The following is a 26954-nucleotide window of genomic DNA, read 5'->3' on the forward strand; positions in this document are numbered from 1 at the left end:
TATAATCTCTTAGCTACAACCCCGGGCACTCGTCGCCCACCCTTGGCACCTAGACCAACACCCCCACGAAGAAAACCGTTACCGCCGAATAATGTCACTGGAAAGCCAGGAAGTGCAGGTATGCCAGTCTTATACATTCCTTAACCATCCATGATTTCGGTTTGACCAGCCAACCACAAGCCCTTCTTGGTGTAATAGTTCAGGCAATGGACAAGCCCTCGGTTTGTGTGACACGTGCCTGTGTTGGCCCTGAAGACCAGACATGGTAAATTACAGCTTTTAGAAATCGTTTTCTGGATGGTTGGGGTGAAAGAAACCATCTCTGAGCATCTAGGCCAGTGCACTTCTTAGATGTTGTGTGCTTGGAGCCAAGACAGAAGCTGACTCAGGCTCTTCAAGAAGCGAATGATTTGGGACAAGATGTTGTATGTTGCCAACACACCAGGGGTAATGGAAAATGTGACGCCCTGTCATCAGCTTATTATTCTGTTTTCTAAAGGGAAATCTTATACATCTCCTTAAAAGTTCCCCTGTCCACCAGCCTTCTTGCTGGTTCTAGTGTTATGGTAGCAGGGGAAAGATTGGAGACTGAAATATTAGCAGCTCTAGACTGTGCAAGAAGGCGGGAATATATTTGAGAAGACAAGCTGCCTCTCACCTCTGTGCTTTGGCATGTGTTGTCTCTGTCCCATAGTCACCTGGGATACTCATACTTCACCCTTTTCTTGAAGAAGCCTTCTCCAGCTCCTCAAAGTGGTCTTAGTATTGCTTCTCTGTGCTACTGGTCCTTGAAACACACTTGTGTTAGAGCAAAGAGCAAATTGTTGTATACCTGTTTGTTTGCATGCTTGTCTTCCCCTACCAGGCTAGGAGCTCCATGATAATATACAGTCCTTGGTACATTTTCTCTGACTTCCCAGAACCGAGTCTGATACTTGGCACATAGAGGATATTTGATACGTAATTGCCAAGTGAATAAATTAATGAAATTAAGAATTAGTGAAAACTGAACCAGTCCAGAGCAAAGCTTTTCCTCATTTCTCTTAACAGCTTTTCCACTGGACTTACCAGCAAATCACAGCATGTTCCCCATCTTTCCTTCCTCTCTTCACCATCCCTACTTCCTAAATATTTTGTAGGTAGAATTAGAATAAAAGTGTTAAAGACAGCTGTAAAAAATGAAAGTGGTAAAAGTTTATGTGAAAGGGAATGGATGTCACTCTTTTTATAAGATAAAAGGAGGGTGTGGTGATGGAGAAGCTTTTATGGTATATCACATGCAAAATGAACTCTGGGTTATTTTCCCCATCAGCTGAAGGAGGATCCAGCCTCTTACCCATGCTTCTGGTGTCTTCTTGAGTCAGGGATGTGGCCCCAGCAAGGTACACCTGGTCTTCCCCATTCATTGAAATCTGAGGTCAAATTGAGTGAGTCACAGACTGAAAGCGATGCCTGAGTATCTCCCATGAAAAACTTGGGGGACCCCCCACACAGGGCTTTCCTGTGAAGCTGCGTTTTCAGCTGCAGCAACAGGGCCTTGGTTCCTGCCATATAAAAATGCTTGTTCCCTCCCATCAGTAAGTGTAACTCTGGTATAGCCCACCTGGCCTGAAGAACCATGAAGATATTCCAGAGTTAACTTGTTAATCACCTCTGGCCCCCTACCCACCTCTTGCTATTCCCCTCTAACTCAGAGGAAGTGGCTTCATTGAGAGCCAAACACAAACAAGGGCGGATGTAAGTTTTGCCCTGTTTACCATCACAGAAAGTGCGTGCTGAATTCAGGAATGAACAAAATGTTCTGAAAGTGCTCTGAATATGTCCTCTCTCACAGATGCTGTGAGTACAATCTGAGGCTACCATGTGGCATCTTCCATTTGTACCCTGTCTCCAGATCTACTGAGGCCTCCAAGTTGCCCTCTCCTTGCCAGGGCGAAAGTGTTTAGCTAGCACTTCCTGCTGGGCCCGCCAACTCTAAAAAGCTCCTAAGAGCTACAGTGAAACTTCTCTTGGTTTTTGCTCACCTTCTCATTGTGGCCCACCTCCACCAGGAGCATTTGCACAGGTCAAATCAGAAGCCCATCTGAGTGACTCATCCATGATTTCCTACTGGGCCATAGTCTTTGGGTCAGTGTTGTACCCTTTGATTGTTTATTGTCTGAGAATGAATCCTTTTCCTAGGAGGACTGTAAGATCCAATCTGGCCTCCACTATACTCTAAACAGCCAGACTTGCCTAGTTGGGATGGATTCAGTTTTGGAGACATATTAGTGTTTTTAGTAGAGGAGACATTTGTATATAACATCTGAAAGCAGCACTGTTCTGACTGCTAGGCCGGAATCACAGATGTTACCTTAGAAATCTTTTTCTTGTTCACACCCCCCATGCCTGCCAGTTAATCTCCACTTCAGGCCACTCCATCTCCTTGACATCTCTCACATCTAACCTCTTCTGTCCAGTCTCATTGCTGCTATAGTTCATCTCCCCTGCCCTTGCCTGCACAACTCTTTTGTCTCCTCACTTCTCTCCCTGCCACCAGCCTTGTATCCCAACCATTCATCCTATTCTCATTTGATCTTGTTATTTCCCTATTGAAAATCTTTCAGGGGTCCTTGCCAAAAACTAATGCTCATATCCATGGTACATGAGGTTCTTTGTTATCTGCCCTTCTCTGCCTCTCCACTCTCAGCCCTCACTGCACCCCAGAGCACTCCCGGCTCTCGCCCCTTCATATTAAACATAACCAATAATTTCATGCTTCCCCGACTTGGTTCTTCTGGCAACCTCTGACTAGACTAGAGCTCTCATACTTACCTACTGATCACCTCTCTTCTTCACTGGCACTTCCTCTGTGAAGACATTTCTGCCTTCCCCCAGCCAAAACCCTTCATCTTTCCCTATAAACATTACTACGACCTCCCTTCTCTGTGACCTTATCCAGTTCTTTCACATTATCTATATTCCTTCAGAATATTGGCTCACACATCTATCTCGATCAAGGACACCAGGGCTTGTTTTTTCTCCAAGCCTGGCATATAGCGTCAAGCTGCATGGTAAGTGCTTAATAAATATTTATTGCATAAATAAATGGAGAACTTGGCAGTGCTCCTATGAAGTCTGACTACTTTGTCTCTCCATTATAGGAATCATTGCATCTGGTCGAGTGACTTCCCCACCCTTGAGAACAACATTCAGACCTACTGGAGCCCCCTCAGAGAGAACGGAGATAGATAAAAGGCAACCAACAGCTCCCGCCTCTGGAGAATATCTTGGTTAGTAGATCAGTCACTTCCCACTGGATGCTTAGCTACGAAGTACTAAAAGATTTCAAATTAAGGGGAAAAGAGTCTCAGTTATAGATCATCTATTTTACTCAATGTTGCAATTAATATGAGTCTTTTAAAATAATACTTATTTTTAATGCTTCAGTATAGATTATGCTCCTTCTCTGTACAAAGTGCCTAAGTTGTTTTAGAAGGTCTTCCTGAGAAGATCTAGATTGCCCAGTGCTTCTTACTAAATCACATGTCACTACTAATCACACAGCTCTTAATTTATCAGTGAGAATTAGATACTTGGTTATAATCTTTAAATAATTATTTGTTATACTCCAGAACACCTGCAGCAGAACTAAAAGACCCTTATTCAGGGTAATATGAATAATAATAATAATGGAAATCAAAGTTGTGAGCAGTTAACTAGGAGGCATATTAAATATTTATAGTCTTTACTACTTTTTATTGTATCACAAAGCTTTATCTTTTGCCAAAAGTGTTTCCTATATTCCATCCTCAGGTAATGTGACTGACTTTAGCTCAAGTCCAACAAGAGAAACTGATCATCTTGGAAAGCCTAGATTTAAAGGTATGTATGATTAGTCACAAATCTTAGCTTTGACAAGACCGTCTTCAGTGGGTGTATCATTCAACTGTTGCTGCGTAATAAACAACCACAGAATCTTAATGTCATGCTGTAATAAGGATTTACTTCTCAGATGTGTACAGGCCACCATCATAATATTAACCACATGGGAGTTGGCTAATCTGGTTGTTCTTGGCTGGCTGGTCCTGCTTCTAGCAGCAGGTACAGCCGGGCCTCTTGTGGGTTTGAGCCAGGTCAGATCCTCATCTCTTCATTCTGGTGCCCAGGATAAAAGACGAAGAGAGACCCAGGAGAAGCCATTCTCATGACTAGACAAAGTCAAGAGAGGAAGAATCCAAATACACAACCACTTTTAAGCACCTTCTTGTATTACACCTGCTAATATTCATTGACCAAAGAAAATCACACAGCCAAACTCAAATCAAGAACTGAGAAAAAATATTTTTGAACAGTAATCTAATCTAATAAAGTAGAAGAGATATAATATGATATAGAGCCCAGTATTTTTTCTTTTGTAATATTTTGTTCTGAGTATGAAACCTGATCAATTTTAACATATGTATACACCCAAGAAATCATCATCATGATCAAGGTAATGAATGTAGGCACTACCTCCCAAAATTTATAATCCCTCTCTCTCAGTCCTCCTACCCACCTCCAGTTCCAAGGTAACCATCAATCTGTTTTACTCTAGGTTAGTATATATTTTGTAGAATTTTGTATAAATGTATAAGCTCTTTTTTTTGGTCTGGTTTCTTTTACTCCATATAATTATTTGGAGGTTCATCCATTTTGCTGCATGTATTAAAAGTCCATTCCTTTTTATTACTGACTAGTATTCTATTGTATGAATATATAGTAATTTATTTATTAAACCTGTTCATGACATTTGGGTTGTCTTTTTTTTAATTTTATAAGATTTTATTTTTATTTTTAAAATAAATTTATTTATTCAAATTAGTTTCACGTATACAGCACATTGATTGGTTAGACATCTATATTGTTCATAAAACAATTCCTCCAATTACTCCCTCCCTCTTCGGGTCCTCCACTAAGTTGTCTGTAATTTTTTTTTACATTATCAGTACAGCCATTGTAATTATTAATGTACAAGTCTTTGTATAGACATATGCTTTCATTCCTTTTGGACAAATGCCCATGAGGGGAATGGCTAGATTATATGCAGGAAGGATTTATATACTAACCTATAGTATAATTCACTTTTTAAAATAGGTATAGAGCTATTCATAATATTTTTCCTTCTCTCATGAGCTTTGGTAATTTTTGTCTTTCAAGTTATTAGTCCATTTTATCTAAGTTGTCAAATTTATTGGCAAATTTATTGAACAAAGTCGTTCACTATATTTTCTTGTCATTTTAATATCTGGAGAATCTTCAGTAATATCACCTCTCTCCTTCTTGCTATTTACCTGTTATCATCATCTTGTTATTTTTTCTATTTTTCCCATTTATTCTGTTCCCTCTTTTCCTTTATCAGCCTTTCAATTGAGTATTTTTCTGATTCCATTTTATCTTCTTTGTTGCCTTATTAGCCAAAACTCTTTATTTTGTTATTTCAGTTGTTGCTTTGGAGTTATGCATTTTTGACTTACCAAAATATACCTTCCAGTGATAATCTACAAATCCATGAATAGCATGAGAACCATTAGTATAGCAGCTTGTTTTCATCTTGGCCTTTGGGCTATTGTTATACATTTTACTTTTACATGTATATATCACACTAAATTATTATTTTTGTTTAAGTAGTAAGTTATCTTTTAGAGAGAACTAAATAATATATATTTAGTTCTCTCTAAAAGATATATATATATACTATACTATATATATATATAGTATATATATATATACTATACTATAATATATATATATACTACATATATATATATATATAGTATATATATATACTATTTTCAGCATTCTTCATTCTTTTGTGTGGATCCATATTTCTATCCGGCATCATTTTCCTTCTGCCCTCAGGACTTCCTTTAATTTTCTTGTAGCATGATGAGTCTGCTGGCCATGAATTCTTTCAGCTTTTGAATGTCTAAAAAGTATTTTGCTTATAAAATATATATATATTTGTTTTACTAGTTATAGAATTCTAATTTTTTTCTTTCATTATTTAAAGGCTTTGCTCCACCGCCTTCTCACTTGCATTCTTTCCAAAGAGAAATCTGCCACAATCCTTATCTTTGTTGTTCTACATATAACATTTCTTCTCTGCTTCCTTTAAAGGTTTTTTTCCTGGTTTTAAGAAACTTGATTATAATTGGAGTAGTTTCTTCAGGCTTGGAGGTTTCTTTGAACTTTTTGTTTTGTGGGTTTTGAGGTGTTAACCTTAAGATAAAAAGCCAAAGTGAGACCACAAGCATGTATTTGAGATTAAAAATAGAAAATAAAAAAGAATAGCTATTCCGGAAGCACTGGTTCAGGCAGAAACTCAAATAGTGTTCCAATTAGGAGACAAAGGCAAGGGACATTTTTGAGAAAGGGAAGGGAGACAATTAATAGGTGGAAGGCATTGGTTCAGATAAGCTAACAGAGATGCTAACTCTAGACAATGTTTTTAATTTTCAATTCTATAGACATCAGACCGTAGTCGTAATAGCTGCTTTCTTAGTATCCTTACAAACAGTTCTTTGGTAATCATATTACTTTAGGCCTATTCCAAGGGTTACTTTTGACCTGCTTTACTATTACAAAGGTTTGAGGCATAAGACATTCAAGACAGTTCCTTGGGGATGGCAACTCTGACTCCATTTTAAAGTAGCTTCATTTATTATGTTTTAGAGGTTCTCATCAAATTTGGAAAATTCTTGGCTATTATTTCTTCAAATTTTTTTGCTTCCTCTTTTCTACTCAGATACTAAAATTACATCTTTATTATACTGCTGGAAGCTATCCCACAGCTCACTGATGCTGTTTATATTTTTAATTCTTTATCTCCATTTTAATTTTAGATAGTTATTACTGTATCTTTAAGTTCACTAATCTTTTGTTTTGCATTATCATATCTATGTGAATCTCACCCAGAATATTTTGTATCTTACACATTTTAGTTCTCATCTCTAGAAATTTGATTTGAGTCTTTTTTATATCTTCCATGTCTTAACTTTTGACCATGTGGATTATAGTGACAACTGCTTTATTGTTTTTGTCTAATGGTTCTAACATCTATGCAAGTTCTAGGTTAGTTTTTCCTCATTATGGGTAATATTTTCCTGTTAATTTTATCCTATTGGGTGCTGGATATGTTTTTTATTCCTAAAATATTTTTTAATTTCGTTCTGGGATACAGCTAAATTACTTGAAACCACTTGATCCTTTAGAGTCTAGCTTTTAGGATTTACTAGGTGAAAATAGAACTGTGTTTAATGTAGGGCTAATTATTGCCCACAACTGAAACAAAGCTCTTTCTAATGCCCCGTAAATCATAAGGTTTAAACTATGCTCAGGGGGAACAAATTACATTTGTATATTAGCATAAGATATATCTACTTAAAAAGGTAAATCAACAACATCCATATCATGTATTCCAGAGACAGGAGCCTGAACCATCCACATCACTGCTTTCACCCATCTGCTTATGAGACCAAATATTCTCAAATAGATAATTATATTTACAAGTTTGCCTCCTCCTTATTTACATTCTCAAAAAAATGGTAAATGACAGAGTCCTCTCTCCTTCAGGTCCTCATGTGCGATACATCCAAAAGCCTGACAACAGGCCCTGCTCCATCACTGACTCCGTCAAACGGTTCCCCGTAGAGGAGGCCTCAGAGGGGAATGCCACCAGCCCACCTCAGAACCCACCTTCCAACCTCACTGTGGTCACTGTGGAAGGGTGCCCATCATTTGTCATCTTGGACTGGGAAAAGCCACCAAATGACACTGTCACTGGTAAGATCACAGAATGAGGACTGTTACTATGGTTGGGAAGCTTTGACAATGCAGTGCACTGGGGCTTGAGTCAAACTATGGCCTGCGAGGCAGATCTCAGGAATAACAATTCAGCCTACTTCTGCTGTCCCTTTGACACATTATTGTCAAAAGTGTCATATCATGATAAAAAAAAAAAAAAAGATTATCTTTGTCCTGGTTTTGAGCTGTCTGTTAATTTAGCCGATCTCTTAAATTATACCTTTCCATCTCCTTGTAGATTTTTTTTTTGTGATATGAAGATATATCTGGTTTTTTCATTACTGAGAAAATTATAGATAATATGTGATTCATTCTGTAACATTTGTTTTTTAATGATATAAACTAGAAATCTCAAAGACTCATGAAAATGGTATAGTTTATCCATCCAACCAATTATTATTGTAACATTGTTACCAAACATTAATGAGCTGCTTGAGATCTTCCACAAGATAATGAACTTATAATAATAATTTTCATGGAATAGAACCATATCTCTTTATCTGTAAAATTTTCTAGATAGAAATAAATCCATATTTAATCAATACTCACCTAATCTGTATTTAAATGTTGGACCATATATCCTAATGGCCTTTTTCCATTTATTTTTAAATTGTTCATTGAATACCATTTGATTTCAAATGTAATCTTTTATAAACCAGCAACTCAGATAATACAGAGATTAATTAATTCTCATGTCACTGAAAATGATTTTATAAGAACGAATGAATAAAGATAACAACCAAAAAAGAGTGAAACATATACTTTATTCCGTGAGTTGGCTTCTGTCAATAATCTATCTTTTAATTGACGAGCACATATTCACTTCTAGTAAATACGTTCAAATTTAGTTGCTTCTACATGGCCTTTCTACAGTGATGTATAAATAGGTGCATCTAAGAAAATTGGTCATAGCTTGTGTCCTTGAACAACTTAAAGTTAACTTATAAGATATTGCTTTATGACATGCCAAGATCAACATGATTTAAATCCCAGATTGGCTGTGTTTTGGACGTGCAACTTGGAAATATAATTAGCCCCTTGGAACTTTAGTTTCCTTATTTGTAATAATACCAATTGTTACCAAATTATCATAAGGATAAAATTAAACAGATTTTGAATGTGCAGCATAAATTAGCAATTGCTCAATTAATGTTTGTCAGTAATAGCAGTAGTAGGACAGTTAGAAATAGGTTATCATTACTGTTTTCATATTCTGTTGACCAGACAGTGATGTTTCCAATCTTTAGAAAAAATTATTTTATGTGAAGTGAATTGTCTCATAATAGGCAATAAAACCCTCCGATGGGGGGAAAAAGACCAACTACTCAGTTTTAGTTCTTTATTGATTTTGTTATATCTTTGCTGTTAATGAAATTATGAACAAATATTTTAAAAGAAGAACTATGGACATATACTTAAGAGGCTGCCTTTATCTTCTGAAATATAATTAGAATGTATCTATAAATATGCATTCCAAATTCTATTTTTATAATGGTAGATTTATGAAAAAGCTATTATCACTTTAAAACATTAAAAACGAAAGATATATTTACAAAGCCCAACTACATACATTTAAAAGCTTGAATTCTGAGAGAAATTCTAATTATCTTTTTAATTACGAAGGTAACTTCTAGATCTAGTATGAGAAAAACAGTATATCAGGATAAAATTGCATTAAATCAATCTTTACAACTTGAGTCAAAAGAAAATTATATGAGCTATAAGAGTTTCAAGCACGAAAGGTCTGTGGTAATATTAAAAAGAATATCACACCATTGATGAGGAATGTCCCAAGCAAAAGATATTTTTTGAAGACAGTAGCTTTCATGAATAACCAAATAGACTATAATATAAGTTGTTCTTTTGGTGACTAAGAAGCCCTTTTGAATTTTTCTAATTGGAATCATTCAAATTTTTGTGACCTTATTTTCAAAACATAACAAAGGCTAATAAGGGATAATAAAGCAACAATAATAATAGGTACCACCTGTTAAGAAATATACATGTAAAATACTATTAAGCACTTGTCATATGTTCCTAATGTAAATCCCAGAAACAACACCGTGAAGGGACATTATTGACATTTTACAGATGGAAAAACCACAACTAAGACGGAGGCAAGTGGCTTGTTCTGTCTCTTTCCATCAAGCCAAGTAGTTACTATTTTTTAAAAAATCAAGTTTCTATTTTAATTACTCCTGTCTTTTTCTAGTAAATATCCCTTCACCCCTGAGAAAAAAGATATAAAATGGACATAACGAAATCAGGATCCTCCTCCTCTCTTCCTCTGCACTCACAATTAGAATTGAAAGCCAACTTGTAATAAAAAGTGTTGGGAAACAACAAAACACAAACAAAAAATGGTTAATTAATCCTTTAACAGCTGCACTGATGTGTCCAGATACAATAGTCATTGCCTTCTAGTTTCATTATGAATTTTTGGAAGGATAGTCATAAATTATTCAGAAAGAGTCATGCTCCTTTTTGGATTTTTAAAATATAGCATTAATAAGCCTTCCTAAATTAAAACTGGCCATTGTAAGTCTCCTGAGTTATTCTATAGTTTCAGTTTTATTTCCGGTATCCATCTCCTACTTTTGGTCTCAGTGCTAATAGCAGAAATCCCCAGATACTTGCCAGCTCCTTTGCAGCCTTCCCCCTTTCCCTAACGCCCACCATTTGCGCATTTCTTCATATTGATGGAGCTGATTCAGAATGGGATTTTGTTGTTGTGTGTTGACTGGGTTCTGTCTGATTTTTTTAATCCATTGTGCGATCTTGTCAAATGCTTTAAATTGAACCTCAACTGAGAGCAGGGAAAACCAATCAACAAATTTGTAAGTTATATTCTCATATTCTGAAAGTCTTTCTCTTTTGATTAGTTCATGGAAACATGCCCTTAAGTGAAATTCGTGCAGGGCTCTATGTGGACTTTAAGGACATAGTTTCTTTCTACAAATACAAGGATAATTACCAAGGGGTTATGTATAAGCAGTATGTACAAAACTTAAGTAACTTATGTAAGCAGTAGGTACAAAAATCCCATAATTCTATGGGTCAAAGTAATAGTTTGGTTAACCTTTATTTGCTACTAGGGTTTTAAACTCAGAGAAGTTTTTTTGCAGCAATACATTGTATTCAGTGGCTTTTTTCCAACTATATTGTAAAGCCCCGTAGAGCAGGAAACACAGCTCTTACTCAAATACCATTCCACATACAGTGCTTTCCAACAATGGCAGATTGACTTACCTAATAAAATCATAGTTTACCAGTACCCAAAGCTACCATAGGAGCGTTATTGTTCCTCACAGTTGCCAGGCTTTCCCTGCTCCGGTAAAGAAAAAGCAGAGATGGTCAATGAGAACTCCCCAAATGCTTTGGAACCTTCGTCACCCAATGACCGTGCCCATCTGGAAATTGCTGATGTATAAGATGAATTTATAATGTATAATGTATAAGATCAGAACTGCAATCTGAGTTGCTCATTTTTATGAGTGATTTTATTATGCTACTAATGTCAAGAACAATTAAATCAGTTGAACATAAAGACAAGTATCTGTTGGCTTTTTCACTTTTCAGAATATGAAGTTATATCCAGAGAAAATGGATCATTCAGTGGGAAGAACAAGTCTGTTCAAGTTACAAATCAAACCTTCTCCACAGTAGAAAATCTAAAACCAGACACAAGGTAAGCTACCAGTGCTATTACAGGTACATTTGGAGAGTGCAAAAGTTACAACAAAGGAATAAAATGACATCAGCCCCCTGTGTCTTAAGGGAGGGTCTAGTTTCCATTTCATTCTTTGGCTTTCCATACATAGCACTAGATACCTCTAAAGTCATGTTTTAGAAATGTGCAAATTACTGGTGGGGATACAAGAGCTAACAAGATGGTCTTGTAAGCTAATAGTATAGCTGGGAACACTGAAAAATAGAAGGCCATTAGTACCAAAAGTTGATGTTAAATACCAAAATTCAGAGAAAGAAAAGTCTGTGAACCAGAGATAACTGGAATATACAGGATGTTAACTAGATTTGAAGCACAGAAGAATTTAGCTGACATGCTAAAAGAGGGAGGGCAAGGAAATAAAAGCCATGTGATAAATGTAGGTGAAAGTTTATAATAGTTAATGTTGTAACATTGTTCTAACTAATGTTACAGTTGTTTAAATAACTAGATACTGGTCCCAGACACAAAAATACTTTGCTTCGGGGTCTTTTTATCACAGACAAATGAGAATAGATTTTGTGGGGTTGGGGGGGGGAGTAATAGCATTGTTCAGTAATAGCTTCTTTCGGTGTACCTTATTACACATTGATATCAGATTGTTTATATTACTGTATAATTTTGATCCCTTTTTAAATATAAAATATTCAGTATTTTATCAGATTATTTTATTATTACAAGAAATATAAGGGCCTTAACATTTCTAGAAATGTAAGTTTTGTTTTGTTTTACATGGCAAAATCATCAAATTTATTCATATTAAAAAAAAATCAAAGAGATTCTCAAATAGATACAGCCAAACATTTTGTTAACAAAGCCAATATGCTAAATTTATCCCTGGACTAAATTTTACTCTCTGTGGGCAATCAATTTCTTTCCTCAAACTCCAAAACACGGATAAACTGTATATGCTTTCAGTTAAAAAACAAACCAACAAACTGACATCTTAAATGATAGTACACCGAGCAACATAAAAGAATTTTCAGAGGGACACCATCAGGAATTTTTCCAGAGTGAATATTTCATAGCTTGATAAAGTTCCTCAGTGTTGAAAAAAGATCAGCGGAGTCGAAGACTGGAACGCTGGCATCAGAGATTTTTTTCACAAGTTTTACTTACTGTATCTTTTATCATCATCAATTGATTGAATTGAATTGGGTATTGGTTGTGACATCCAAAAAAGCCTATTTGGGCTCTGACAGCGAGGAGACTCTTCTAATCTTTTCAGAGGAAAAGGAAGAATCTAATTCATTATAAATGGTTTGCCGTATGTAAACTGTTGTCCTATACTGCAAAAATAACACTTTTCCACAAGTATTTTTTTTCAAGTTCTGTTTTGAGCTGTAACATGGAAAATTTTGCAACTGCTAATTTTCTTAAAGGATTTAAATTAGCCAAAGATAAGTATATATTTCAGCAACAATGATCTTGGTTTTGTTTTCTTAACAAGATGAACAAGGAGACAGCCTATTTTTTACCATAATATATTTCAAGGAAAAAGTTAAAGAGAAAAGTCACTTAATTTTGGAGTTTTTAACAGGTAGATTTGACCTTACAGGACTTGAATGGTTTTTCTCTTCAGTTTTCTGCTCTTTATTCCACTTAAAAAGTGAGCTGAGTAGTACACAGAAAATACATTGAAAGGCATCCAATTTCTAAATGATCATTATGTTCCCTTTCCGTATCAAGCTGTCCTCAGATCTCACAGTGTACTTATTAGCAACAATTAGAAGTAGAACAGCTATGCCAGTGATATTTTAAACCTGATTTGTTTGTAAAAGGTTTGCTTCCATTCACCTAACATCAATTTATTGCCAACAATGTGCTCAGTGGTATGCTTGGAGTTGTGGCTACAAACCTGAATAAACATGGTGCCTTCTCTTGAGCTTGAGGCTGGAGGGGACAGGGGGAAGTTCATAACTGATTATTCTACTCAAAGTGATGAGAGTTCTAGTAGATGTAAGCACAAAATGCGATGGGAGCCCGGAGTATGTAGCACTTCGTGAAGTCTGGGGAAATTAGGAAAAACATCCTCAAGGTTGACACCTGGACTGAGGCTTGAAGGATAAGTAGAAAGGAGCTGGCTAAGTAACTGGCAGAGGAAAGGAATGTCAGAGAATAGCACGTGTCAGTGCAGGGGACTGAAATGGCCTGGTTGTGTGCAGTGAGCAATAGGCTTTTTTCACTCGTGTGAGGGGTGAAAAAAGTGGACTGAGGCAGTGGAAGCAAATAGAGGTGGAAGCCAGGCTGTAAAGAACATTCTTCACCAGATCAGGAAACTTGGTCAAGAGATGGGGAGACAGCCCTGAAGGACAGTGACTGGGGAGTGACTTGTTCTGACTTTCATTTCAGTTTTCATTCTGACTTTCTTATAGTTGGACTAATCATTTTTGACACTAGTGCTGCTTATAATGAGTGGCATTGGTGCAAATATAATGAGTGACAGTTGTAGTAAATTTTAAAAGGGGGAATTCTTGTTAAGATTGCATAAGAGTGCCAACTTCACATCCGACCTAATTGGTTGAGTACCTTGGGGCTGAGCTACATTTCATTCCGGAATCACAGCACCAATCAGGTCATGGGTTGTAACTGTTATAGGACTCATGCTAATTGTTTCTGGAGTTTGTCTCAGACTGAAAGACAACCATGTCCCTTTTCTCCTGCCTTCATGATATGTGTCTTGCTTTTCTATCCTGTCCTTCATCAGTGGCCTTCTAAGGAGGACCCCTACAGTGCATTCTCATTTCAAGACAAACAAAGCCCAAAGGTGGCCCTTTCTGGATTTGTCTTTGGGAAAAAGTGATATTAAATTTAGGAATTCCTGAAATCAGAACCCCATGCCAAGTTTTACTACTTGGGATAAGTTTGAGGCCATTCAGTCTATCTATGGCTTATTTAATATTATTTTTAGAGTTTGGTATGATCAAATGAAATCCAATAGGACATAATTACTGTTACTGTTCATATACATGATTTTACCAGGAATATATTGATAGTTCATAATGGGTTTAAAAGTTATAGATGAGTAATTTGAAGTAAAGAACATCTTCCCATTGGGGGCATGTGAAGGTGTTCTAATGAAAGCTGTTTGGGTCTGCAGTGTGCAGCTTCACAGTGGTCAAGCAGTGCAGTGGACCCGGCGTATGGTGAGCCCGTGAGAGCATTCTGTACTCAGCAGAGGTGTGCTAGAGATTAGTTTGTCCAACAGGCAAAAATGTTTTCAGCCAAAATGTTAAAATTATTTGTTGAAACGCCTATTAGTTAAAGTAACTTAATGACTTAAAGAAGAAAAAAGTGAACTGAATTATTTCATTTAATTTGAGATTTCTGAAGCCTAAAACTACCTAGAAAAACAAAACTATCACCCATGAAACCACATGAGAGCATCACAAGACGGCATAAAAGAACATGCCAGTGTAGGACTTATAGCCAAGTTCTGCAGTTTATCAAGAGAGGGAGCCTCATGGAATACTTGAGACTGGAACTTGACAGTAAAGGATGGGATGCAATGGGACAGGCTAGTAAGAGCAATGATGGTATTGTTCTTTCAACTCAAATCCATGTGCGTGACTTAGGTGAAATACAAGTAGTCCTTAAAGTTAATGCTGACAGCAAGGCTAGAGCCAGAATAATAAAATTATGAGTCCTCAAATTTAGATTTGTTGGCTTTTTCAGTGTCAGCTTTTTTCACACTATATCACATTGTTAAGGCAAGGTTTTTTTCCATTGTATCTTTTCTACCCCAATCATGGTCCAAGATTCATGCTAATAAAAGACACACTTAAAAAAGGAAGTATGTTTAGGACGCAGCTACCAGGTGGTTTTTATTAGGTTAAAGAATGACTTTGGTCACATTTCACTGTTTGGGGGAATTTTTAAATCAAAATATATGGTAAAATCGAATTCCCAAAATAGGCAAACTTTGAATTATAGCCTTTAAATTCTTCCCCTGCCCCCTTAGGTTCTGGAATTCCACATTTGAAAAGCTGGAAGATAATAACTTTTGAAAGAATTACTATAGCTGTGTTCCAATTCTAGGAGACATATGCAAATAATTTGTTTAATAGCATTTTCCATCATTTGTCCTGATGGAAAAAAAAACCATGAGATCTAAAACAGGTGATAATTACTAGCTAATAATTACATACCTACAAGGGTAGAGAGCTCGGTGTTAGACCATTTAACTCAAGAGAATCAGAGAAAATAAATCTACAGAGCTCTTTTGGTTAAAAATTCTGAATGTTCACACAGTATTCTAGAACCACAAAGTGAACAGTGCTACCTTCTCCTTCTCAGTGTATGCCAACCTTCTCTCTGCCCGTGTTTATGACAGCCAAGTTTTCATACATTCGGCAGGAGCCTGAAAATAACCTGCAGTAAGGGACCCTCCAGCAGCTGTGTTGCTGCTGGGCAGGTGCAACTCCGCACCTGACACAAGATGTTTTTATCTACAGAGAGAGTGGAGCTGCATGGTCACCCTGGGGCATCTGAGTGCGGCTCCAAAGGTTGCATAGAGGGGACCACCCCAACCTTGCCAGCGGCTGCTTGCCCCTGTAGTAAGCTGTGGCCATATATGTGGACAGGGAAGAGCCATAACTGTTTTAGTCAAGTGACACAGACAACATCTATTAACAGAGGTAAACTCCATCTCTGTTTTTAGGGTATCTCTAAGATAAAAAAATGTAAAGATGTTGGTATCCAGCTGAATCAGTACCCATCTAACACATGTCCTAATATTTATTTTCCACTTACTTTTTCCACATAAAACCTCAATGTGTGGCTTTTGTTGAACTGAAAGATAAATATTGAGAGGGGCCTCTCCTATCTGGAACCAACCACTTCGTTAGCAAAGACCATTATGGCTATTTTTAGTTCTGTGAACAGATACTGATAAAGCATATGACTTAATAAGTCTTGCACCACTGCTGAAAGGGACAGAAGTATAAACTACTTGATCACAAAGTCTCTCCCAGATCTAAAATGTTATAATCTATGATATCCAAAGCCACACACAAAATCAATGGGAAAAATGAAACTGAAAATAAAACCCAAACCTTAGTCAGTCTTATAGCAAGTAGAATGGTCCTGATAAACCACTTTTCTTTGAATTTATCTGTGGTCCACAATTTGTTTTCAGACAAATTGTTTTTAGCACATATTTTAATAAGCCATTGATGGGCCACATTCTTCCTGATGAACTGGTCGGCAGTACGGATGGACACACAAACGCTGTGCACTAACTAAAAAAACCTTTTAATCTTATTTGTCTCTTCCAATGAACCCGTGTCTCTCCTCACTGACTAAAAAACGGAAGAATCCACTGTGTGTGCCAGACTTACATGTGGCCCAGCAATTTCCTATGGAAAATGTACTCTGTCTGGTAATTAAGATAAATCAAGTTCACTTAACCTGCTCAAGTACTTATACTGTCATCTGTGGCTCAGGAGGGTTGTGGAGAACAGTTCTCCCTTTCTGACTAAAATCTATTGAAGTTTCCTATAGCTGACAACAGAGATAGTTTGGAACTGTTGTTTATGTTGTTCGATTTAATACAGCCTTGGTACTAAAAGTAAACGAGAATAGAGGCAGCAACTCTTATAAACTGTGAATCTGGCATAATGAAGCAGGCATGTGGAATAGTCATTATATTCTTATTTGCGGTGTTTTTGTGAAATTCTGGTTTCTGCAGATTCTGTATTAACTTTTCAACATCTCTTCTCATGGGCTTTGTAGAAAGGAGTAAAATCAGCTGCCAGAGACTTAGGCATTTTACTTAGTTTTATTGTAGGTGTGGGCAGCAAAACAATGGCTTCCTCATTAAAGAAGAAATTGGAACTGCTCAGTTTTGCAACTTTCCTTCTGGCAAAAGTACAGCTAGGAGCACAGAACTCTACTAGTCTATATGAAGAGAACAATTCTTTTTACATCACCATATTCATTAATTATTACTTAAAAATTTTTAATACCTAGGAGATGAGCTTCCAGAAACTCGTAGCAACACTATAGAATTAAAGTGCAGCCCAGATTTGAAATTGGTGTCCCACACAGAAATGGGAGACACAAATGTCCCTAGGTAGCTGGCTGATGACACTTGATGCCTGTTGATGCTCTGCCCCTTTCACCAGATTAGGACTTACTCTGTCCCCTAAGTCTCCGCTGCTCTGCTTTTTTGCTCCTATCTATACTCCCAGATCAGCACAAGATCTGCATGTGGCAGGAATCTAGAAACACTTACCATAATTTTGCAATGTCCTTGGAGAACCGATTGATTAGATTACCATGTTTCTACTTGAGTGCTCCTTACTCTTTTCTCTTATTCCACTTTGCCATTCCACTCCTCCATATTCCACTCTCCCTGACTGATGCTCCACCTAAATGAGGCCCAAACATTTCAAGACTACACTAGGAGTAAAATTAGTTAACCAAACAAATTCAAACAAACAAACAGCTATAGGGTGGTCTTTCTACATAGAAAGCAGGTTGCCTAGGGTATTATGAGACTTTTGTTCACAGTGAAAACCAGCTTTTTAAATAAATGGGAGTATATTAAAAGTTTGTTAAATAACGAAAACTATATCAGCTCTACATTAAGAGCAAAATGGAGAGAACTGGTTATTGAGAGAACTGAGGAAGGGAAGGCAGGGGATGACAGATGTGTCTGCATAACCAGACCTGAAGAGCAGTCTTAGGCTAGATCAGAGTTTCTCTGTCTCTGACTGTGAACCATAGATCCCACTATTTGAAACCTTACCTTTTCACTTTTCTATAAATTGATATTTAATTCTTATGCTGATTTTCAGTTGTTCTCAAACTCTGCCCTCCTCTCTATCATCCCATTCCTTTGGGATAATAATTTAGGGCTTCCTAGATTCTTCAGGGAAACTTTAGAATTTTTTTTTTTTCTTAGCCTATAGAGCTATTTTGATGGTAGGCAGCTTCACTTGCTAAATTTTTATTCTTCCCAATAACCCATTAGCTATATCTTCATTATAAACTTTACAACCACAACAGAATGTGGACATAGAGCTCTGTCTTGAGAGTTCTATGGTCGTGTTGATCAAATTCCACAATAATAGAAGCACCTTTAAAAAATTTCTCTAGATATAAATATAGCACTAGAGAATATTGATAATGGCTATGTGCTGGGCACCTTGCTTTAACATGTATTATGGCATTTAATCCTCAGAAAAAGTCATATTTTTATACTCTAATGGGTTTATTATTACAAATAATATCATTATCCTCACTTTTATATATGAACAAATTGGGGCTCACAGAGGTTAAATAACTAACCTTAAAGCCACACAGTAGTGCAGCCATGAACCCACATCTTTCTGGCTCCAGAAGCCATGACCTTAGTTAGCACCACGCTGCCTCCTGACAGGGAAGCTTGGAAAGATTTGTCGAGATCCACACTTCCCCAGGAAGAATCAGGCATGGCATTCTGTCAGGGGTGTTATTTATTTGTCCTCTAGGAGGCACAAAGGCTTCACTACAGTTGCCATTTGGATTTCACTCCATTTAGATATTCATTTTGATGAAATCAGTCTTATAAATTGCTTTTTAAATTTAATTTTCATTTTTATCAGAAATACATGTACATGGTTTTAGAACTCAAAATGCTACAAAGCAGCTCAATCTTACCTATTCCTAAATCCTGCTTCCCAGAAGCAAATGTTTTATTCTTTTTTTTTGGCTCTAAGGTATAATTGACAAAATAATTTGTAAGATACTTAAACTATACAACATGACAATTTGATATATGTATACATTATGTAAGGCAAGTTAATTAACACATCCATCACCTCATATATGTAACTTTGGGGATGTGGGTTACAACATTTAAATTCTACTCAGCACATTTCAATCATATAGTACGTTATCAACTGTAGTCACCATGTTACACGTTATATCCTTAGGACTTATTCATCTTATAACATTTGTACATTTTAAAAGCTCTATTTCCCTCACTGTCCTAGCTCCTGGTAACCACTTTTCTACTATATCTGTGAGCCAATCTTTTGTTTTGTTTTGTTTTGATTCCACATATAGGTTTAGTATTTGTCTTTCTCTGCCTTATTTCACTTAGCATAATGCCCTCCAGGTTCAATCTATGTTATTGCAAATGTAGAATTTCTTTCACTTTTGAGGATGAATAATATTCCATTAAATACATATACCACATTTTCTTTTTCCACTCATCCATCAACTGACAATTAGGAATAGTGTATAAGGGTTCACTTTACTCCATATCTTTGCCAGCATTTGTTTGCTTGTCTTTTAGTTAATAGACATCCTAACAGGTGTAAGGTAATATCTCATTGTGATTTTGCATTTCCCTGACGATTAGTGATGTCGAACACCTTTTCATGTACCTGTTGGCCATCTGTAGGTCTTCTTTGGAAAAATGTCTATTCAGGTGATTTGGCCATTATTCTTATTTGGTTATTTGTTTTTTTGCTATTGAGTTGTATCAGTTCCTAATATATTTTACATGCTAACCCCTTATTGTATACATGGTTTGTAAATATTTTCTCATACTACAGGTTGCCTTTTCATTTTGTTGATAGTTTCCTTTGCTGTGCAGAACTTCTAGCCTGATACAGTCCCATTTGTTTATTTTTGCTTTTGTTGTCTTTGCTTCTGGTGTCAAATCCAAAACAAAAAAAGAAAAATCATCACCAAGACTGAATGTCAAGGAGCTTACCTCTATTTTCTTCTACAGATTTTATGGATTCAAGTCTTATGGTCAAGTCTTTAATCCATTTCGAATTAATTTTTTATAATAATGTAAGATAGTGGTCCAGTTTCATTCTTTTGCATGTATCTGCCCCTTCCCCTTTTATATTCTTGGCTTCTTTGTCATAAACTAATTGACCATATATGCATGGGTTTATTTATGGGCTTTCTATTCTGTTCCATTGATCTATGTATCTGTTTTTATGCCAATGCCATACTGTTTTGATTACTATAGCTTTGTAATATGGTTTAAAATCAGGGTGTGTGATACCTCTAGCTTTGTTCTTCTTTATCCAGATCGATTTGGCTCTTTAGGGTCTTCTGTGATTCCATGAAAATCTGAGGATTCTGTGTTCAATTTTTTTAAAAACAACATTCAAATTTCAATAAGGACTGCACTGAATCTATAGATTGCTTTGCATAGTAGGGATATTTAAACAAAATTAATTCTTCTAATCCATGAACTTGGAATATATCTCCATTTATTTGTATCTTCAATTTCTTTCATCAATGTCTTATAGTATTCAGTGTACAAATCTTTCACCTCCTTGGATAAATTTATTCCTATGTATTTTATTTTTTTGATGCTATTGTAAATGGGATTGTTTTCTTAATTTCTCTTTCTGAAAGCTCATTGTTGTTATATAAAAACACAACCAATTTTTATATATTGATTTTGTATCCTGCTACTTTACTGAATTTGTTTATTAGTTTTAACAGTTTTGGGGTAGAGTCTTTGTTTCCTAGATATAACGTCCTCTGCAGTTAGAGCTAGTTTTCTTTCTTACTTTCTTTCAATTTAGATGCCTTTTCTTTTCCTTGCCTAATTGCTCTAGCTAGGACTTCCACTACTATGTTGAATAAAAGTGGTGAGAGTGGGCATTCTTGTTCTGGATTTTGAGGGAAAGCTTTCATTCAGCATTTCACTGTTGAACATATTGTTAGGTGTGGTCTTGTCATACATGCCCTTTATTATGTTGAGCTATGTTCCCTCTATACCCTATTTTTTGAGTTTTCTCCTGAAAGTATGTTGAATTTTACCAAACACTTGTTCTGCATCTATTGAGATTACATATGATAATCATGTTTTTTATCCCTCATTTCTTTGTTAGTGTATCACATTTATTGACTTGTGGATTTTGAACCATATTTGCATCCCTGCGATGAATCCCACTTGTTCACGTTGTATGAGCCTTTTAATGTATTGTTGAACTCAGTTTGCTAATATTTTTTTGAAGATCTTTGCATCTACTTTCATCAAGAATAATGGCCTATATTTCTTTTCTTGTCGTGCCCTTCTCTGGCTTTGGTATCATAGTAATGCCAGCCTTGGCTGCTTAGTAGCATGTCGTTTATCTCCACATATCTGTGAATTTTCCAGTTTCCTTCTTATAACCGATTTCTAGTTTTTTACCATTATGGTCAGAAAAAATGCTTGATATAATTTCAAACTTCTTAAATTTATCAAGATTTGATTTGTTTTGTGGTCTAGCATATGATCTGTCCCAAAGATTATTCCGTGTGTGCTTAAGAACAATGTATATTGTATTGCCGTCAGATGTAATGTTCTGTGTGTCTGTTCGGTCCATCTGATATAATACATAGTTTAAGTTTAATGTTTCCTTATTGATTTGCTGTCTGGATGTTTATTCATTCTCAAAAGTGGGGTATTTAAATCCCTTGCCCTTATTGTATTGCTATCTTTCCTTTCAGATGTTATATTTATAAATATTATATCCTCTTGAAGTGACCCATGTCATTATACAAATGACCATGTTTCTTGCTATAGTGTTTGATTTAAAATGTTTTATCTGATATAAGTACCTGTGCTTTCTTTGGTTTCCTTTTGCATAAAATATCTTTTCCATCCTTTTACTTTTAGTCTGTGTGTCCTTAAAGCTGAAATGAAGCTCTTTTAGGCAGCATATACTTGGGTCTTGTTTGTTTATCCATTAAACTACTCTATATGTTGTAATTGGAGAATTCAGTCCATACACATTTAAAGTAATTATTGATAGGTATGGACTTAGTATTGCTATTTTGTTCATTGTTTTCTAGTTATTTTGTAATTCTTTTGTTTCTTCCTCCTGCTCTCTTCATTTGTGATTTGGTGATTTTCTATAGTGGTATGCTTTAATTCCTTATTTTTATCATTTGTGTATCTACTACAGGTTATTACTTTGTGCTACCATGAGGATTACATAAAACATCTATTTATTAATATTGATTTTAAGCTGATAATTTCAAATGCATGCAAAAAGCTCTACATTTTTACTCCCCCCTCCACATTTTGGTTTTGATGGTACAATTTAAATCTTTTAACATTGTGTATCTATTAACAAATTATTGTAGTATAGTTATTTTTAACTCTTTAACCTTCATAAGTTATTTACCCACCATGATTACAACAGCATTCTGAATTTAACTATATATTTACTTTTGCCCAGTGAGTTTTATACTTTCACATACTTTCTTGTCACTAATATAGCATTCTTCAGTTTCAGCTTGAAGAATGTTCTTTAACATTTCTTGTAAGGCTGGTGTAGTATTGATAAACTCTTTCAGCTTTTTGTGGGGAAACTTTCTCTCTCCTTCAATTCTAAAGACAGCTTTACCAGGTAGTTTTTATTTCAGCACTTTGAATATATCATGCCACTTTCTTCTGGCCTGAAAGCCTCTGCTGAAAAATCTGCTAATAATCTTATGGGGGTTCCTTTGTGCATAGCAGGTTTTCTTTTCTCTTGCTGCTTTCAAGATTCCCTCCTTGTCTTTAACTTACGACAGTTTAATTATGTGTCTCATTGTGTATCTCTTTGGATCATCTTTATTTGGAACTTTGTACTTCCTGGATCTGGATGTGTTTCCTTCCCCAAGTTAGGAAAGTTTTCAGCCATTATTTCTTTGAATAAGCTTTCTGTCCCTTACTCTTTTCTCCTTCTGGAACTCCTATAATGTATATCTTAGTCTCCTTGATGGTGTCCCACATGTCTCTTAAACTATCTTTACTCTTTTTCATTTTTTTTTTTTTTCTGTTTGCTCCTGATTGAATTCTACTGCTGTCTTAAAGTGTGCTGATCCTTTCTTCTGCTTGATTTAGTTTGTCGTTAAATTCTTCCAATGAATTTTTCAGTTACTGTATTCTTCAGCTATGTGTTTTCTGTTTTGCACTTGTTTTAATATTTTCTGCTGAAATGCTCACTTTATTCATGCATTGTTCTCCTGGCCTGGCTCAACATCTCTATGACTGTTATTTTGAACTTTCAGGTAAATCACTTATGTTCATTTCAAAATCTGTTTTGGAGGTTTTTCTTCTTTTGTGTGGAACATATTCCTCTTTATTTTCTTTGATTCTCCTTGTTGGTTTCTAAATATTAGCTAAAATGGCCACCTCTCCCAGTCTTGATAAAATGGTCTCATATAGGAAATGAATCTCTTCAATCAGCCCAGATCAAACTCCTAGTTGTCTCTTAAACCTCTGAGATTGTCCAAACCACCTTCCTTGTTCTTAGTGGTTCCCAGTAGTGGAGGGTGTGCCAAAACCCATCAGTGTCCCAAAGGTGAGGATCTAGATGCAGGCTGTTTATAAACCAGAGCCTCAGGTAGCAGATGAGAAATTATATAGTAAAGCCTCTTTCAGGGAGACACAGGGAGATGGGCGTTTTTGCATGCTCCCTCTGTGCTGGGCCTAGGATATAGCTGTGAGGGGAGGGAAGGGATGTTCCTGCACCTTCAAAGAACTGCTTCATTTGCTATAGTACTGTGGGACTCGGGAATGCAAGCCCCACTGGCTGTCAGAGCCAGGTAATCTGGGGCCCATCCCTTGGGCAACAGCCACAAAAGCTGGAGTGCCAGTCATTTGTACAGACTTCTTCCAGGGAGATACAATGATTTGGTTTTACTGTTGTAGGCTGGACAGAAAGAGGAGGAAAGGTGTCTGCTGGTTTCCCAGTCTCTGGGAAGGATCACAGCCAACCACTAGATATGTGCTGAGGTTGGAACCCTCATCTTCAGGTGGCAGCTTTTAAAATATGCTTACAAATCCCTTTCAGAGAAAGTGGGAGATGGGCATTTTTGCCTGCTCCCTCTGCACCGATTCCTGAGGGGATAGCCATATTATGTGCTCATGTGCTTGTTTGCTATATTCTCGAAGGTCTCATGGGCACAACCCTCTTTAGCTTTCAGAACATGGTGCTTAGAGGGGCCATCCCTCATATGAGACTTAAAAGGGTGGTAGATGTGGGGTCCAAACCCTTTGCTCTTCAGGGGAAAGCTGCTAATTGGGGGTTCACTTGATTGGGTGGTGCTGATCAGGAGCAGGGTTTATGGACTGTGTTGCAACTTTCCCTACTCATTTCAGTGTGGGTGTTCTCTCATGTGCCCAACGTGCAGGAGCCGCCTGGCTAGTTTCTGGACCTGTTTTGTTGGAAACTGCTCTGTGTAGCTGTACATTCGGTATGCCTGTGGAATGTGGAGCACTCAGGAACCTTTGTCACCATCTTAGTTGACACTCCCATTTTCAATTACTTTAGCCATTTCTTATGAAAATTAAATCTGTATTTCTAGACTGACCATTTCTCCAAATGGTCAAATATTCATCTCTCTGTTCCATGTATTTGTTTTTGGCAACATTTCCTGGAATCTGTCACCGTGGTCATTTGCAGCCCCCCACCCACCCACCGCCGTGCTGAACAACCTAACTCTCACATCCCGTCTTCTTCCTTTGTTTACTCCCTCACCTTGTGGCAATTCTTGAAAAATACATCTTGAGAAAAGCTTACCGAAGATAGTATTTCTGAGTCTTTACATGTCTGGAAATACCTTTGTTTTACTCTGAGACCTAATCAGCTAGACATGGAGTTTAGGACAAAATGAAGACTTTCGAAGGCATTGTTTCATTGTTTTGTGACTTTCAGTGATGATAAGAAGTAAATGTTATCCTGATTCTGGATCCTTTGAATGGGACATATTTTCTCCTCAGAAACTTTTTTTTTTTTTTTTTTTTTAGGTGAGGCAACCTTTGGTTGACCTCACAGATTGCAAGGAACTTGTCAGTTTACAATCCCTTATTTTTTTTATTTTTTACACCTACAACACCTGGTCTTCCTAGGTAGTCTCCCATCTAAGTACTAACTAGACCCGACTCTGTTTAGCTTCCAAGATCAGATGGGATCATGCTTGTTCAGGGTGGCATGGCCGTAGACTTCAGAAACTTTTAAGATCTTGTCTTTATCCTAGTATTCTAAAATTGTCCAACTTATATGCTTTGGATTTTTTTTTTTTCCACTCTGCTGGGCATACGGCATACTTTAGGCCTTTTAAATCTGGAAACCCACGTCTTTCAATTCTGAGGAATTATATAATTTCTAGGATAACTTTCTACCCACATTTCCCTCTTACCTCTCTTCTAGAACCTACTAGTTAGGTGTTGTATTCCCTGAAATAATCCAATTTATTTCTCTCTCATTTTTCATGTCTTTGACTTTTGTTATAGTATCTGTAAAATATTTCCTTAACTTGATCTTTCAAATCTATTTAAAGTTTTATTCTAGACTTATTTTTATTGGCCTCTATAATTTTAAAATAGTATCCTGTGCTTATTTCCTATGTAAAAATCAGCATTTTCTCTGAGACATTATTCTTAGACCTCATGTCATAAATCTTGTGAAAGAATGTGCTTCTTGAGAAAAGTTTTGCTACTTCAAATATTTTGTGCATATAGGATCTAGTCAACCAAAAATATGTGCCTTTTAGTTCCCATGCTATTAATTAAACTTAAAGTGATTTCTTCAAAACTTGTCAAGTATTAGTGTTGGCAAAAAAAAAAAAAAAGAAAAAAGAAAAAGTTGCTTATGAATATTTGTGGCCACATTACAAATACAGCTGAAATGTAATTAACTGTGAAGTAAAAAGATATAGTAATGATTCCAGCAATCAGGCTTGGCCAAATCACGGGTTTTGGCAATGGCCTGGAATGTGGAGTGCATTGCCCACTTGAATCAAAATCCAGATGCCTGTGATTTTTTTTTTCCATTTTCAGTTCATCATTCTGGTTTGTTTTTTGTTTTAAGGTCATCAGGTTTCTGAGTAAGAATTTCATCTCTAGAAAATATTTCATGCCAAAACACCCTAAGTACGTGCAATTTACTTAAATGAGTGACACGGGTGGTTTTATATCAGCATTCTATCATTGCACATAATAGCACCTTGGTGTTTGTTGATTAGCTTACAAGATGCTTTGATGTGCAGTCTTCTCACTAAAAAGCTTGCAAATTTTAATCCTCATTTCACAAAGTTTGTAAAAGCAGACAGTACAATGGTTAAGAGCCTGATTGTTCTGAACTAAAAAATAGGGTAATACTGGTCTCTCGGGGTTTGTGTATTGTTTTGTATCTGTAGAATAATTATGACTGGTATATAACATGTACTCATAAAGTGCTTGCCATTATAATGCTAGAATCAGGCTTATATGTAGTCTAGCAGTATTTTACTGCAATGCCTCAGGAGCCAAAAAACTGATTCCTTGAGCCCCAGAGAATTCTGTTATTGCTCACTTGGTATCCTCTTTACCAAACTAAAAGCTATTATCCTTCTGTTTTTTCACTTAATTATAAAATATCTTTCTCTTTTTTGTTCTGTATTCTTATTCAATTACAAACTCCTCAAA

General features: G+C 36.3%; 1 protein-coding gene and 1 pseudogene across 11 annotated transcripts in view; one reads left to right on the top strand and one right to left on the bottom strand.

The window, feature by feature from the left end:
- LOC107510804 (ABI family member 3 binding protein) overlaps window positions 1–26954 on the top strand; it is a 221433-nt gene that overhangs the window by 187794 nt on the left and 6685 nt on the right. For 7 of the 11 annotated variants that reach the window (XM_036218492.1, XM_016144717.2, XM_016144712.2 and 4 more), the window contains 7 exons: window positions 14–118; window positions 2970–2989; window positions 3020–3053; window positions 3144–3272; window positions 3796–3864; window positions 7594–7803; window positions 11404–11512. In XM_036218492.1, the coding sequence (XP_036074385.1) occupies window positions 14–118; window positions 2970–2989; window positions 3020–3053; window positions 3144–3272; window positions 3796–3864; window positions 7594–7803; window positions 11404–11512 (676 nt within the window). Of the gene's footprint in view, window positions 1–13; window positions 119–2969; window positions 3054–3143; window positions 3273–3795; window positions 3865–7593; window positions 7804–11403; window positions 11513–26954 lie in introns of all 11 variants that reach the window. The other 4 variants (XM_016144713.2, XM_016144718.2, XM_036218493.1 and 1 more) reach the window with 2 other exon arrangements.
- Window positions 25373–25491, bottom strand: LOC118602043 (annotated as a pseudogene).

The sequence above is a fragment of the Rousettus aegyptiacus genome, unplaced genomic scaffold (genome assembly GCF_014176215.1).
Source record: "Rousettus aegyptiacus isolate mRouAeg1 unplaced genomic scaffold, mRouAeg1.p scaffold_m13_p_4, whole genome shotgun sequence".
NCBI lineage: Eukaryota > Metazoa > Chordata > Mammalia > Chiroptera > Pteropodidae > Rousettus > Rousettus aegyptiacus.